General features: G+C 48.4%; 1 protein-coding gene across 1 annotated transcript; it reads left to right on the plus strand.

The window, feature by feature from the left end:
• LOC134037688 (calcium-activated potassium channel subunit beta-4-like) lies at window positions 1-12623 on the plus strand. Its single transcript, XM_062483148.1, has 3 exons — window positions 1-1014; window positions 10036-10163; window positions 11132-12623. The coding sequence occupies exons 1-3, from the start codon at window positions 676-678 to the stop codon at window positions 11409-11411; spliced, it is 747 nt and encodes a 248-aa protein (XP_062339132.1). The 5' UTR covers window positions 1-675; the 3' UTR covers window positions 11412-12623.
• Window positions 12624-14320: the final 1697 nt, after the last annotated feature.

A 14320-nucleotide genomic window follows, 5' to 3' on the forward strand; every position in this document is an offset into this window, starting at 1 on the left:
ATCTAGGTAAGTTTATACTGAGTCAACAGGTCCGCTGTAGTCTGTCTCTAACGGCCCTTGGCGATGCGCCAGTGCCCAACTGTCTTTCCCTTCTTTCAGCTGTTTTAGCCCTTTTTTTAAAAAATGTAAACGGTTGTTGGTAGACTACATTCAACTTTCATCCTGTCTTACTGGCACGCCATCCGCTAGGCTCGCTGCCAGAGCTTCGGCCGGCCGAGAGAGCAGTCTCTATCCGGCCAGTCCGAGCTATACTGTCCGTGCGGCGTATAGTGGAGGCAGTGAAGACAGAAGCGCACATCATCCAAGGCAAGGGCACATATTTGCTCAGAACCCCGTGCTATTTCTGCATAAGAGGCTTACATAATCCCAGATGCAACATACAGCTTCAACAAAGTCCAAATCTGGATGGAGCGTCGAGATATGCATCAGAAACCTCACGCGTAAGAGGAGGGGGCAGGGCAGCACTGGCGACTCCGCTTTTGCCAAGTTCTCTTGACACCGGGCGGCAGACCACAAAGACTAGAGAGCAGAGAGAGTGGCAAAGGGAAGTTTGGAAGAGGAAATAGCTCCTATTTGGGGCTTCCTATTGGGCTGGCAGGAGATAAACAGACGCGCCCATCTCCATCGCTTCGCAATCTTTTCATCCATGCAGCCAGCTAGACGCACGGACCAGGAATGATGGCGAAAATTAGGGTTTCGTACGAGTACTCGGAGGCGGAAGATAAGAGTATTCGACTGGGACTCTTCCTTATAGTTTGTGGCATTCTCTCTCTCTTCATTCTCGGCTTCTGCTGGCTCAGCCCGACCCTCCAGAGCATGCAGAGCAAGCCCTCCAACTGCACCGTGGTGTCCGTGCTCCGGCCAGAGGAGATGTTCGAATGCGTCTTCACGTGTGGGGCGGACTGCAAGGGCACGTCGCTGTATCCCTGCCTCCAGATCTTTGTCAACAACTCCGAGTCCAACTCTGTAGCTCTCCTCCACTTCGACGAACAGCAGTTGGTGCTCAATCCAAAGGTGAGTCCTCGAAAGGCGACCATCTCATCTCGGTCACTCGCTGGTGATGGTTGTGGTGTAGAATGATCATGATTAATGGTCAACATGAGGCTAGGGATGCCAAGTTTCTCATAGCTGACCAAATCAGTAGGAAGAGCGATTTGGAATACTTTCTTTTACAGTCTTGTCCAGACTATTAAAAACTTAAAAAACAAACAAACAAAAAACATTATTACTGATATAGTGGATTTAAACGTTTCAGTATTTCACAAGTTAAACTTTCATGAAGTCAAAATCATCACAGCCTGGTGCAGATGAGTCCTAATGAGTCAGGCAGTATGGATGAAAGGACCAGAGATTGGAGAAAAATCAGAATAAAAGTGTGTTTTTGTGTGTGCTTATATATGTGTGCGCATTTGTGTGTGTCTGTGTGTGTGCTTATATATGTGTGTGTGTGTGTGTGCGTGTGTCTGTATGTGTGTGCGTTTGTATGCTTGCTGAACTGCAAGCATACATACTTTTTTTTTTTACAAACATTTCAAAGAATAGAACATACATGTGTGATCATCCAGTGTCAAGTCTTCTATTGGGCATTCACACCCCCTTCTGTCACCTTTCTTCCCTCCCTCCTCAACCCCCTCCTCATCCTCCTTAGATCTTCCCCCTCACCCCCACACATCTCCACCTCACCTTTTCCTCACCCCCAAATCCTTCCCTCCCTTCTGTCCTCTCTCTCTCTGCTCTCACTAACAGACCTCATTCCACCGACGTCACGCCCGTAGGCCCTCATCCCCTCTTCCCCTGGCGCTATGGTAACCACACAGCACCCTCCTCTCCCCAACTCCCTGTCACATCTCTCTATATTTGCTGGGCTGCCATGGCAACGGCCAGGAGCGGCCATGGTAACGGCCGGCAGACGTAGCCGCACGTGTTGCAGAGAGGCGGGAGGCTACCTCCCCTGGTCCACACCCAGGTCTGGGGAGAGGGCAGGGTTTGGAGCACAGGACTTCACTGAAAACACCCCTCCCAAATAAAAGAAGCAATCGTTTAGAGGACACATGGGAGGCAATCCCTCGGGTGACTGTGTGACCATGAATCTGTAAACATGAAAGGATGCAGTATGTCTATACTTTGGCCACAAACCGCTGTCTGAGGTTTTTTTGCAGCACCGCTCAGGGAAGGCTTGTCTCAGTCCCAACCAAAGGTTTTCTGTTTGTCGTGACTAAGGATTGTGGACTGCTAGAATTCAATGCGTGACTTGCTCTTAAAACAGCTGATATTGATTGTTGCTTTCCAAATGTTTGTGTATGTTTGGGGTTTGTGTGTATGTGTGCCTTGGTTTGATAGAGGCAAACAAAACAGATAGTTAGTCTCTAAAGACTGTGGAAGTTAAGGTTAAAAGCTGTCATGGACAAAAACAGCCTCTTAGTCACTGAGGATCCCTCAGCGATTTGTTAACTGCTAACACACACATGCACCATTGTAAATAGGAGAGCTGCTGTTTCCTGCATCCCTTAAAGGGAGCTGAATAGTTAGTCTGAAGGCAGAGGAGGAGGAAATAAAATGTGATTATATAGATTTGGCACTTCATTTAAGTGGGTTCCAGGGTCACAGTTCTGTGCTCATAACGCTTTCATTGATTACACCACAGAAGAGGAAACGTGTATGTGCGTTTACGTGTGTGTGTGTAAGTGTGTGTGTGTTCAAGTCCTTCCAAGCCCCGCCCCCATTTCTCAGTCCTTCCTTCTCACATAGGATAAACCGACAGGTACAGGACGTGAAGGAAGTGGTATAGAGGTGGTGTTGGGGGATGGAGAGGAGGAGAGACAGGGTGGGGGGGTTGAAGCGGCATTAGGGGTAAGTGGAGACGATGGCCTTGTAGCTGAAGTGGTTATGAAGGGTTGGCTATAGACTTGATTAGACTTGATTAAATAATAATTGCAGATAATGACACCGCTCAGCTGTGACTGGGCCAGTCTGCACTGTATAGTAGTAGCAGCAGGACAGAGGACTGGACAGGACAGGGGACAGGGCGAGGAGGACATGATGAGAAGGACAGGACAGAGGACAGGACGAGGAGGACAGGACGAGAAGGACAGGACAGAGGACGGGACAGAGGACAGGACAGAGGACAGGACGAGGAGGACAGGACGAGGAGGATAGGACAGAGGACAGGACAAGGAGGACAGGACGAGAAGGACAGGACAGAAGACAGGACGAGGAGGACAGGACAGAGGACAGGACGAGGAGGACAGGACGAGAAGGACAGGACAGAAGACAGGACGAGGAGGACAGGACAGAGGACAGGACGAGGAGGACAGAACGAGGAGGACAGGACAGAGGACAGGATGAGGAGGACAGGAAGAGGAGGACAGGACAGAGGACAGGACGAGAAGGACAGGACAGAAGACAGGACGAGGAGGACAGGACGAGGAGGACAGGACGAGAAGGACAGCACAGAGGACAGGATGAGAAGGACAGGACAGAGGACAGGATGAGGAGGACAGGACGAGGAGGACAGGACGAGAAGGACAGCACAGAGGACAGGACGAGAAGGACAGGACAGAAGACAGGACGAGGAGGACAGGACGAGAAGGACAGCACAGAGGACAGGACGAGAAGGACAGGACAGAGGACAGGACGAGGAGGACAGGACGAGGAGGACAGGACGAGCGTTCCAGTGGTCTCTGCTAGGTGTATGAACAAGGGAAGAAAAGATGAGAGGACAGAAAAAGGAGTAGAGTGAGGGAGCAGATTGAGGAGCAGATGAATGAAGGTCTATGTCATCAACAGCCTTAGTAGTTGGTTTGTCTCTGGGGGTCAGTTGACCTTTTGGAAAAAGGGGTAATGAGAGCAAAGCCTCCTGGGAAGTTGAGGGTCGTAATGACTTGATTAAAGCACCTGTGGAACCGCTGAGTGATGTGACATTAGAACGGGACACACACACTCTTACACACTGTCTGCCTCTACCACACACACTCACACACTGTATGCCTCTACCACACACACTCACACACTGTATGCCTCTACCACACACACTCACACACTGTATGCCTCTACCACACACACTCACACACTGTATGCCTCTACCACACACACTCACACACTGTATGCCTCTACCACACATACACACACATACGTCAGCTGGTTTGGAGCTCCCAACATGTTCACCAATCACGGGGCAGCATGTCTCCTTCCCGTACCCATCTTACGTTTTCTTATCGTCATGGTAACGCTATAAAGCAGGACTGGCTGTTGATGTTGAAGCAGACGGACAGACAGACAGATGGTTTGTAAATGTTGTTGAGTTGTTGTTGAGTGCCTATATCGAAGCTGACAAACACATACACATGCACGCAGACAGACACAGTTCACACATACACACACATTCCAAAATAACCAGGGTGCGGAGGTTTAAATGAGACTCTGTTGTGTTGATCCATACTCTAAATGGTCCATTGGCTGTGCCCTGCCTTGTTGCTTAGCCTCAAAGTGACAAGTAGCGGAGATCAATTTGTACTCTATCTCAACAAAGCTGAACTCTTTTTGAAAACAAAATGGGATTGTAAAAAGACAATCTTAGAGTGCCCTCATTCACGCTTGTCAGAGCATGTCCGTGTGTGTGTGTGGGTCTGTGTAAGTGTGGTCCCTGTCAAACCTTCCATTCTGCTGCAGTGCTAACAACATAGCTGCACTTCTTTTTCCTTCAGAGTACTATAATGTCTAATGTTTCCCAAGGAGATGAGACCCTTCAACCTTGAACACTTTCTGAAGCCATGATCACAAATGCACACACACACACACACGCACTCAGGTACAATACATCGATAGGAATAAACACACAAACACAAAAAAACAAATACGAATAATCACAGACAGACGAGCGCACACACACACACACACAGGCAGATAACCACACGGAGGTGGTCGATGTGACCACCGTTTAATTACAAGCTGAGAGGTTTGAGAGCCCTTATGGATGGAGAGCAGAGTGTTCAGGGAATCGGTTCACCTCGGAACTTCCCTCCACTCCAGAGACTGGGACCAAGGTTGGGATCTCTAGCTCAAGCTTCAAATACAATCACAAAGCCAGTACCAGGAAATGGATATTCATACCACATACAAGGGCCACATGTGCAAGTGTGCAAAGTCTAAAGTGCCACATCAGTGTGGTCTTGTGATAGCATTCATACGCACATATCGCACGCACACCAACACAGACACGCGCACGCGCGCACACACCCTCTCAGTAGAGAATGGAATCCTGCCTTCTCCTACCTCCCATCCATAGACATATATACATGCTCCCATCTGTCTCAAGTTCCTCCAGTCCGCAACTCAGTACTTAAGAGAGGTAGACTGCCCATCCAAGTAAGGATGTAAATTGACTTCTGAAGAGAGGAGATGAGAGGCAAACAGAGATTTGGATTGTTGGGATTACATTCCAGATGTGTCAAGCTGTGTTCTTCTGTCTGGTTATGTACCTTCCCTCCCAGATTATAACTCTTGTTCTAGAGACAACTGGAAATATCCAGATGAGTGGTGTGTGTGTGTGTGTTGCATGGTGTGATTGTGCGTCGCATGGTGTGTGTGGGTGGCATGGTGTGTGTGTGCGGTTATCAACCGCTTGTCCCCTCCAGTATCTGTCTGTGTTATATATCACGTCCTCAGGCCTGCCTCAAAGCCCTGTCTGTGTGTACACTGTCTGCTGTGTGCTGATGGAATTTCTAGGACTGATGTGATTCATTCCACTGGCCTTTATGGACTTTTCTTAATGTTGCGAGTGTAAGGGAGAGAGAGTGGAAAGGTAGCACCATCGGCTGAGAGAAAAAGTAATTTGCTCACTCTTTAGGTTTTGTTTGAATCCATTTGAATGGATGCTGGTGGAGCCCATTTCCATTTTACACAGGGTCATTCACTTCAGAGGGAGTGCCATGCGTGCTTGTGTGTGCGCGCGCGTGCAGGGAGAGAGGTCATATTGATGAGCCTCGTGTCATCCTGAATATGTTAAACCTCCACCAAACGAATGAGTCTTTCCTCCCTCTTAGGGACGAGGGAAGGAGAGAATGGGGGTGGGAGGGAGGGAGGGAGGGTGAAGAAGATTAATTGAGGTCAATCATCCTCCAGTAACCAGGCTCTTAAGATAGTTCGGATTAAATGAAAGTGAAAGTGAGGCACTGTGATCTAACCTCGATGCAAGATCTCCTGGAGACTTGTAGTCAACCGGCCATTGATTCGGTCCCTCAGGCTGTCGAGAGGAACCGAGCGATCAGCCTTGATCTGCAGACGCTTCCTCTCGCTTCTCATGCTGCGTGTGGATGTGCAAACAAGCATTCAGTGTGTGTTTGTGTGTGTGTGTGTGTGTGTGTAATTTATTGATGAAGTGCGCTCCATATTTGAATGTCCCGAGTTATAAATTCTCTTTGAATGACTCTGTGACTTGACCTAATGGCACTATAAGTAGAAAGAGAGAGAGATAGAGAGTTTATGGGTTGAGGTAATCTCTGTTTCTCAACATCCAATCTTCCGACAAAGTGTCTGTGTGCGTGCGTTGGTCTCCGCTGGGGAAAGACAGTCGTTCCCAGTCCTGATATATGTGAGCAGTGGGAGTTTCTCAGGGGCCATGTCTACATGACCTGTCTCATTCACATGATCTACAGCACCAGGCAGATAGAACCCTGCACAACACTCACACTCACTCACAGACCTCAATCTTTTTCTCTCTTTCTCCCTGTCTATTGTCCAAAAGGCTGAGGGAGACTGCAGAGATCAGGGGACAGATGACATCACAGTGATGTCCAGCGAAAAGATGCTTTCTCTCCTCAGGAAAGGTCACCATCATCACACTCCTACTACTCTTCTTTGTCATGTGGTTTCTGATTGGCAGCTCACTGCTACCTGGTATTTCTGTACTGTGATCTCTCAGCAGTTGTCCTTCCATTCACTTATTGTGTGTGTGTGTGTGTGTGTGTGAGAGAGAGAGAGAGAGAGAGGCTGCCTGCTTCTGAGTACACTCCAATACAAATGCAGTAGCATGTGTGTGTGTATATGTGAATGTGTGTCTGAGTGTGTGCCAGAGACTGGGTCTCCATCTGCCGGTCTGGGACAAATTTGAATGATTATACACAGACAGACTAATAATAACTAGATGTGAATAATCCTGGAGTTTGATTTAGAGCCATCAGGACCAAGCCAGCAGGGTGACGCTTTGTAATGGCTGCCCCAGGCGTTCGTGGGTAATTACTCTACAAGTAAAATAGAGACACAAGTTGACAGACGTAGCCGTTCTCTTTCACAGAGAAATGATAGAGCCGGAGAGTGAGAGAGGAAGGGGGAGCAGGAGAGAGAGAAGTGGATTTCAATTTCTACCAGGTTGTTTCAGGGCAAACGCTTTGATATTCAACTTGTCCCACAATATTATGATAGGGGTTACAAACAAGCAAACAAACACAAAGACTGCTCATGGACTATCTACATGCTGTGTTTGAAGAGTTGTGTGTTGTGACACACGTTGTTGACTCATGTGTGTGTTTATTTGTGTGCGTGTGTGTGTTACAAGTGTTCTGTCTCGATATAATCCTCTAAACAGGAGTGGCTGTTCTTTTCATCCTAGTCTCCATATGTTGTCATGATAGATGTGTTATTCAGTTAGGAGGCAGAGATTGAATCACTCAGATTGGGGATAGATGAGGGATTCCTCTGGGCTGAGGTTCACGGTTAATGAGAGCGCCCTGTGTGTGTGTGCAGTGTGTGTTTTCATGGGTGTGTGTGTGTCTAGCTCCTGTAACTCTGCCTGAGTAAGCTAATTACCGTTAATAAGGAACAGACAGGGGCTCCAGAGTTCCCAGGGGGCACAGTCTCTCTCTCTGCCCAGACAGGAGCTTTCCTCCCATGGGGATCAACTACCTCCCATGAGTCCTGCTAACCACCAGGTTAAGGGAGAGTAGCATGGTAAAGAGGAAGATCGAAAAGACAGAGGAGAAAGAGGATTTGCTGATTCATATCTGTCACTTTCATTCAACCTCAGGGAGAGGAAAAACAGGGAAGGAGAGAGGGACAAAGAAGGGATGAAGGGACGGAGAGAGAGATGTAAAGGAGCCTTGACGGGGATATAGGAGAGGAACAGGATGACAGGTAGAGAGGGCGGAAGTGAGGAGAGTAGAGGAGAAGAAAAGAGAGGAGATCTGAGATGAATTAGCTGGTATAGGACAAGGACAGATCTTTTTGGTCTCAATTGAATATAGAACACTGCTGAGCTGGCCATTTCTGTTTCTCTCTCTTTCTTCTCTCTCTTTCTTCTCTCTCTCCCTTCTCTCTCTCTTCGCTCTCTCTCTCTTCGCTCTCTCTCTCTCTCTCTCTCTCTCTCTCTCTCTCTCTCTCTCTCTCTCTCTCTCTCTCTCTCTCTCTCTCTCTCTCGCTCTCTCCCCTCTCTCTCTCTCACTCTCTCTCTCTCTCTCTCTCTCTCTCTCTCTCTCTCTCTCTCTCTCTCTCTCTGTCTCTCTCTCTCTGCATTTATCTTTCAAGCTATCCTTCCTCTGTCCTTCCTCCGTAAAAGAATGTTATTTTCTTCTTGTCTGTTCCAACCAGATTAGTGTGTGAGTGGAACACGAGGCTGCTCGGGTGTCCTGTCAGTGCGTGCTGGCACTATAGCACACAACACCCACGCATCTTCTCACACACACAAACACACATGTGCTTGTCAGGACAAATGAGTGGAGGAGAGGTTAGAGTAAAGCTGAGGTACAGGCAGATAGAGAGAGTGGATGATGTGGAGACAGAATGGTTCCAGAGCAGTTCTGCTCCATCCGGATTAGCTTGTCCACCAGCCAGGCCAAGGCAGAGTGTGGCCTGCCAACGCTACACCGCCACGGGGCCAAGGGTCACCAGGCTGGCAGAGGCCCTGCACAGCTTTTCTCAATCTCCCCTAATGCCAGGCCAGTGCAGAGTGCAGGCATCATAAGACACTTAGAGCTGCACAGCTCTGGTCAGAAGAGTCAGTGTGTGTGTGTGTGTGTGTGTGTGTGTGTGTGTGGGGGGGGCTTGGTTAGGGTCAAAAGATAATCTTTTTCTCTTACTTTCTCTCTCTTTCTCTCTCTCTCCCAGGCAGTAACCTACAGTAATCCTAGTTACAGTTACGAGAGTCTAGTCCCAATGACATTGCGTGACAGTTTGATGTTACGTAACTGAGTGTGCATTGCAGTAATGTTATTGATTTTTTGGTTTGATATAATTATCTTTTCATGGATAATACAATACATGTCCACTCTTGCAATGTCTTTGCAAGTCATGTGTGTGTTCAGCCATGTTTGTGGATGTGTCTCCACGATCTCCAAATTATGTGACATGCTGTTTCAGTTTTTTTCATTCATAAAGGAGAGGTAATTGTTTAAGGCATGACTCAGACAGGCAGTATTATCTGAACCACCTCAAAGCACATAAAATCCACAACACACACACACACACACACATACACAAAGGGCCCCCTCCCCAACTAACCCAGCCGTAATCAGAGCATTTCCACAAAAACCCTGATGCCCCGGTGAGAAGGAACCTTGGCAGGATTACAATCAGGCCCCGTGTGTGTGTGCACGTGTGTGCGCGTGTGTGCGTGTGTGTGCGCACATGTGTTTGTGTGTGTCGCCCTGTTGGTGTATGACCCATCATGAGGCTGAGAGGCTGCTGCCCTGGAGTTATCCTCACCCTGTACTGAAGGAGTAGGTCTGTCTCTGGCTGGGCTGGAGACCCAGACACGGCCCTGTCTGGTACGGGCCTCCTGACGGGCCTGACACAGACACACAGGCTGACAGACAGCTGCTGAAGCCTGCCTCAGACCTCACACAGTCCTCTGAGTCAGACAACCCTGGACTATGTTTAGAAAAGACCATGTAGGGCAGTAGTGCAGAATTGGGAAACTAGCTTCTGACAGTCTCGTAGCTCTATACTATTATTTGAGTGTACATATTGTATACAGTATGCCCCAGGTTTGTGTTGCAGGTCCGATGTGTAACACTGTTTCTTGCCCCTGCTGCTCCCTGCACACAGTGCTCGTACGTTCCGCCCTGCGAGCGAGACAACCAGAAGAACCAGAAGAACGTTCTTTGGTGGGAGGACTACTGGACCAAGGAGGTCAGCTCTCAGTCTTTCACCTGCTTCTTTAACCAGCAGAGACGGTGAGACACACACACACACACACACAGACACACAGACACACGGCCCAGTCCCAGAGACAGAGAGAGCACAAGCATCCAGACTAGTGTTTACTCTGTTACGTATTGTTCCTCCCTTCACCCAGGGACCTGAGCTTGTCCAGGCCAGGCCTCAATGATGGAGTGTGTGAGCAAATACGTGTGTGTTTGTGTTCATGTGGGTGTGGGGGTGTTTGTGTGTGTGTGTGTGTGTGTGTGTGTGAGAGAGAGAGAAAGTGTTTGTGTGTCACCATCTATTTCTGGGTTAGGGGACTAGGGAGGAGGGATGTGAGAAGCTCTGACAATGTGACGTTACCAGGGAGACCAGGTGGCATAGTAGAATGTCACATGACAACCTCGTGGAATGACACTGGTGTGTCTCTCTCTTCCTTATCTCTCTTCTGTATCTCTCCATCTCTCTTTCTCTCTTGCTCTGTCTGTCTGTCTCTCTGTCTCTCTCTCTGACTGTCTTTCTTTATCCTCTGCAGTAGGTGGTGCAGTGTTGGCAGTAGTTAGACCCCTATAGACCTCTCCTCACTCCTCCCATTCTCTCTCCTATCCTCCCTCCCCCCTCCCCATTTGTCAGCCTCACGTTGCCCTGCTTAGCCAGGGCCTTGTCTAATATATGCACATAATAAACTAGGCCCAGCCTGACTGACTGCCTTACATACTCTTAGTCTGCACTTTGTGTACCAGCTACTCCAGACTGATGACAGGGGTAATGTTCTGGAGGGCTTGCACTTTATAAACCCATCTTAAGAGGCTGGGAGGGACAAATAAGAACCGCAAGCTAATCTTCCAAGTTGCCCCTCAAACATGATCGTTGCTTAGTTTTATCCTTACTTGTATTTACGTGTATCCATCCCTGTCCTCCTCTGTCTAACCCCCTCCCCCCTCCCTCCCCCCTCCTCACCCCGCCCTCCCCTCTCCTCACACCGCCCTCCCCCTTGCAGGCCAGACGACGTCCTTTGGCGTCGTTCCCACGACTCCAGCGTCCTCCTCCACTGTGTCCTCTGGCCAATGGTGAGCCTGCTGGTGGGCACGCTCATTGTGCTCCTGACGGTGTGTGCGCGGAGCCTCGCCGTCCGAGCCGAAGCCATCCAGAAGAGGAAGTGCTCCTACGAGGTGGCCGACGCCTCGGAACAAGGCAAGACGCTTGTGAACCCCGCCTCCTCCACACGCACCCTGCCGCTGTTCGCCGTGCCGGTCCGACGCCGCGACCGCGAGCACTAGAACACGGGATCGCCACGGGGACAGGTCATGTGACTAGAACTCGGAACTAGAACGCAAGACTCCAACGCCGTTCTAGCACGTGGGTTTAACACAACAACGGAACACAGAGCCGGGATATTGAACTAGACATTGTGTGTTTTGTTCATGACGATGATGATGATGCCGTGGAGGAGGATGATGAAGACTGCGAACCTGTAGCACCTAGCAACAACCTCCTAGACAGGGTCAGACACGTCCACGTGACTGCAGATGAAACCTGAACTTTTCTGAACGGAGAGGAGGAGAAGAGTGTGCTCGTGTCACCTGGACTTCACCCAGGTCTAACACAGCACTAACCAAGGTCAATGCTCCTCTAGGTGGGTATCTAGCTGAGGATGCCGGTAGCTGACGCCCGCTGTGCCCTGGTTTTGGGGGCAGACCCGTAGAGACATGTCCCAATGCTGTGTGTGTTCCGTCGTTCGGATTTCAGTGGTCTGTCTGCTTGTAGCATACCTCTAAACCACTGCTGCTTGTTGTATTGTCTCTGTATGTGTGTGTGTTTAGACATCGCTGGTCTGTGTCTCTGTGATAATGAAGATTGTATTACTCTGCTGGTCCATCTCTTACTGTCAGACCACATACAAGGACAAGCTGTTCTCTCCACCTGCTCCTGCGTCAACTGTGGAAGAGAACCCCGGGATTATCCTCAGAAGCGCGGACTTCAAGACTGTAGAACTGCGCACGCTTAAAAATATCTGCTGAATATTTCTCTCACGGCTACCTTTCTCTCCTTCTCTCGATTTACTGTGATGTGTCACAAAATGAATGGTTTTTCTAAGCCACAGTAGCAAACTTTTGTTATCGCTGTGTATCCCTTAAGCTGTCTTTTGGGATCCAAACTGTTCCAACTGTTCCATGTATGAACTGTTATCCACATGACCCGTGACACTCTGTTCCAAAGAAAATGATCTCTCAGTCTCCTCTATCACCCATGTAGCTTCTCTGTATTTGTATGACAGAATGTAAGACTTTTTTTGTCCTTAAGCTAAAAATGAATGATATTTCGTACTTAAAGCCATATGCTAACATTTGAGTGCAGCAAGGGACTGCAGTAGTTGCAGTGCGTTCGGCTTCTAGCAGGCTCAGTGTGGTTCTGAGAATGAATAAACAAGCTTTTCAAAAGCTAATTCTCTGGAGTTCAAATGATGAATAGTGCCTGAATAGGTCTTTTAATAAAAAGATTAATACAATCTCCTAAGAATGTGAGTGTGTTGTTTTAAAGGAGGGTGGACTGTCCATTATTCCACTCACATTTTCCAACTGTCCTACACCTGTCCTACTGTCCCAAATCTGTTGTGTCCATCCTAGCCCCTTCCAACCTCTAGAACAGACTAAACACACTAAGAATCACATTCTCTGATGGCCTAGTTACACTCTTCATCATCCTCTTCCTCACATCCCACCCCCCCATCCCCCCTGCCCCCCTCTCCTCCTCTTGTCTCATCTCTTCATCCTCCTCTTCCTCACATCCCATCACCCCTGCCCCCCTTCCCCCCTCTCCTCCTCTTGTCTCATCTCTTCATCATTATTATTGTTGTCATCATCTTCCTCTTGTTGTGAAGACGTCTGTCTCTAATTATGCGGTATCTAACGAGGGTTGCCATGACAGCCAGGCTTATCAGAGAGAATGGCTTAGATATTCTTGGAGAGGAGAGGAGAGGAGGGAGAGAGAGAAAAAGAGGACTGGCAACAGAGAGACAGGGAGGTCTAGCAGAACTGTTGAAGGAAGGTGTGAACACCCAATATCACTTAGAGAGGGAACATGACATATCGAAGTCTTTACACCACAGATTTGCTTCAATGCTGAACCAACTGTTTCTTTTCCTTCCCAGACATTTCATTCTCAGTCTGAGAACAAGATAAAATGGAGGGACGGCTCGGGGATGGAGAGATGGAGGCTTAGGGGATTGGGGGGGTCGATAAAGAATGTGTAAGGCTTTCTAACGCAGTCAGGCCAGAGAGGGTTTACAGTGTGGACCAGGGAGTTTGACTGACATTTACAGACTAGTTTTATAATGTTCACACAGACACACACACACACAGGCAAACACTTTCACATTTGAGTGTATCCCAGTTTTACTCTATCGATGAGAAGCCCAGATAGAATTTAAATGATTATGTAACAAACCCCATGATTACATTAGAATTCACATGCAGTGAACCAGTTCACAGTTCCTCAACCTAAAATCCTGTCAGAACCACAGCCAGAACCACACATTACAGATTAAAGATTCCAATTTCTGCCTCAATTATATCAAAGTACAGCTGGAGGAGGAGAGAGGTGGGAATATACATCGTAATATCCACAGTAATCCAGACTAGGAATACCTTGTTGTGACAAACGGGATTACGGCTGTTCTGATTGGACAGGAGGGCCAGCGGGTTATCGCTCTCAATCCCAGGAGCTCTCAACAGAATGTTATTGTGGATATTACTTCCCGGTGTGTCAGATTGAGAGGAACTAGGGCAGGAGGCTCTGGCTTTATAAATAGACAACACGTCTGTCTGTAACGCCTTGTATCCAGGTCTATCACACAAACACATACACACTCACACATACACTCTCACACACACACACACACACACACACACACACACACACACACACACACACACACACACACACACACACACACACACACACACACACACACACTGCTCACACACAGAATCATTCACACATTTCCATTAGAGATGAGGGCAGGGCTCTCTGCCAATAAGGACGGACTACGTCACCCCACGATGCACTTCAATCACACAGACTACGATCCCTCAGCCAGACCACATTGCTCCCTGTCTTATCAATGAATATTCAAGCAGAAACACTGCCACTCAGAAATACACACACACACACACACGTGGCTTTTTCA

Source organism: Osmerus eperlanus, chromosome 17 (assembly GCF_963692335.1).
Source record: "Osmerus eperlanus chromosome 17, fOsmEpe2.1, whole genome shotgun sequence".
NCBI classification, from domain to species: domain Eukaryota; kingdom Metazoa; phylum Chordata; class Actinopteri; order Osmeriformes; family Osmeridae; genus Osmerus; species Osmerus eperlanus.